At 40.0% G+C, this 2,016-nt stretch overlaps 1 protein-coding gene across 1 annotated transcript in view; it reads left to right on the top strand.

Moving 5' to 3' along the window:
- Positions 1-2,016, top strand: part of LOC101854594 — a gene marked incomplete in the record, with an annotated part of 46,397 nt that overhangs the window by 40,312 nt on the left and 4,069 nt on the right. Inside the window, 1 exon segment of the mRNA XM_035971447.1 lies at positions 593-801. Within this exon segment, the coding sequence (XP_035827340.1) occupies positions 593-801 (209 nt within the window).

Below are 2,016 nucleotides of genomic sequence, written 5' to 3'. Positions count from 1 at the left end.
GACACGATTTGTCTTTGACACGAGAGAGTGACGCACACAATTAGCGCTGGTTTGTTGATCTGATCAGTGACGAGATGAATCCGACTACGTAACTTTGTCATGTACGTAATTGATGGTGTTTGGGTGGTGATAATATTCTGAAACCATTATAAGGGCATTTTTACGATTTTACGAGTGCTAGATCCACTTGTAGAGAGTGGATGCGTGAATGGATACATGATGATGATGATGATGATGATGATAATGATGATGATGATGATGATGATGATGATGATGATGATGATGATGATGATGATGGTGAGGATGACGATGATGATCAAATTGTAAATATCGATGTGCACTATTAATATTAATGTTACTTTATATCTTCGTTTGATGCCTTCTCTAGATCCCTTCAAAGTAAGGCTTTATCGTGTAATAAGCATACTCCAATATTTCTTTCAACTTTTCAATACATCATTTTCTAAGCTTAAGACTCTTCTCCTGGTTCAGTAGGCCTTCCCCTTGACCTCATATCCTGTGAATCCCAATCTTATTCTTCTACTGGGCATGATCTTAATGCGGGGCGCTATGATATCTTTTTTTTCTTCAGGTGAGCGAAAAATACAGGGACATCACCGAGTCCGTGTCAGCGGATGCACAGCCCATTCTGAAATTCGTGGAAGACGAGTTCGCCGCTCTGGGACAAGAGCTGACCAAGATCACGCGCAGAATCAGGAAGATGGTCCGCAGAAACGAGTTTTACCTGGGCGACCTCTCTGAGAATATGAACGTTGCCTACTCCCTTCAGAACTCTCTCGTGTGAGTTGATGTGTTGAGCTTATATCCCCAAGCTCGTGATATTTGTTTTTTGTTTTAGTAGAGGTTTTACAGCGCTCGCAACTGCATAAGGTCATATGAGCGCCAAGGGGTGGATGTCAACAGAAGTCCTTACACAGGGAATCAGACTTACTCTGCTCACCTCTCTAGCTTCAACAGCACAAAGTCTGCTTCGACTATTAAGACACCCCGGAAATAGCGGGTCACAAGAGTGTGACAAACATACAAAAGAAGTAGAGGAAAATGACGATCGTAAGCATTAGGAAAGAAAAAGCAGCAGTTCCCTGTTGTAGTTCAGGCACAGTTATGAGCATGACATTGTTGGATCAGGCCATTTACAATTCTACTATGCACTAGAACGAGAAATGTCCCCCCTTTGGGAATGGCCTAAAGACACTTCAGTCAGTGGAACCGCCGTGGGGGCTAGCTCGTGATGTGTTGACAAAAACTTTTCTATGCACTGGTTTGAAGAAAAGACATCGAAGCTGGTTCATTTTCATGTCTACGTATATTCAGTAAAGAACAACGCTAAAGGGTTGAACTATTTTGATTTTGGAAAAAGAGACAAAGCAAAACCAGTTTTGATGAAAATCTCAAGTGATAACTCTGTACACACTATTCAAGATGGATCTAGCTAGAACATTCTTTCCAACAGGGTGTATTTTATTAAATATTTTTAAAAATGTAAGACAGAACGAAATATCCTTTGACTATTTCTTTTTTCAGTGGACTATTTTGAAAGACGTACCAAAACGTACATGTTATTTTGCACTGTGGGTGAATTTCTTTTTCAATTAAGAAAGCAGTATTTTAAATCATTATGGATGATTTGGGGGGAAAAAAACCCCAAACACATCTGAGATTTCACACCCAAGGTGTCCTATACAACAATATATTATATGTTCAGCTCAGTGGCCACACGTTCCTGACATTATAGCGTTATCTCCTCCTCCCCCTCCCCCCACACACAAACCCCAATACCTCAGGGCGCTGCACAGTGGCGACCGGCAATGGCATGTTTGTTAATTGTTCTGTACCGGCGTACATGTATTTATTTACGTATTTATGCATGTATTTAATGTATTTGTGCATGTATTTAAGTATGTACGTATTTATAATTATGTATTTATGTATGTATGTATGTTTGCCATTGTAAAGCAAAGTGCCCTCCTGGTACAAGAAAAAGAGTAATTTATT

This window comes from Aplysia californica, unplaced genomic scaffold (assembly GCF_000002075.1).
Source record: "Aplysia californica isolate F4 #8 unplaced genomic scaffold, AplCal3.0 scaffold00438, whole genome shotgun sequence".
Taxonomy (NCBI): Eukaryota; Metazoa; Mollusca; class Gastropoda; order Aplysiida; family Aplysiidae; genus Aplysia; species Aplysia californica.
Note: the sequence above shows the minus strand (reverse complement) of the source record. Positions and strands in the feature narration are given on the sequence as shown.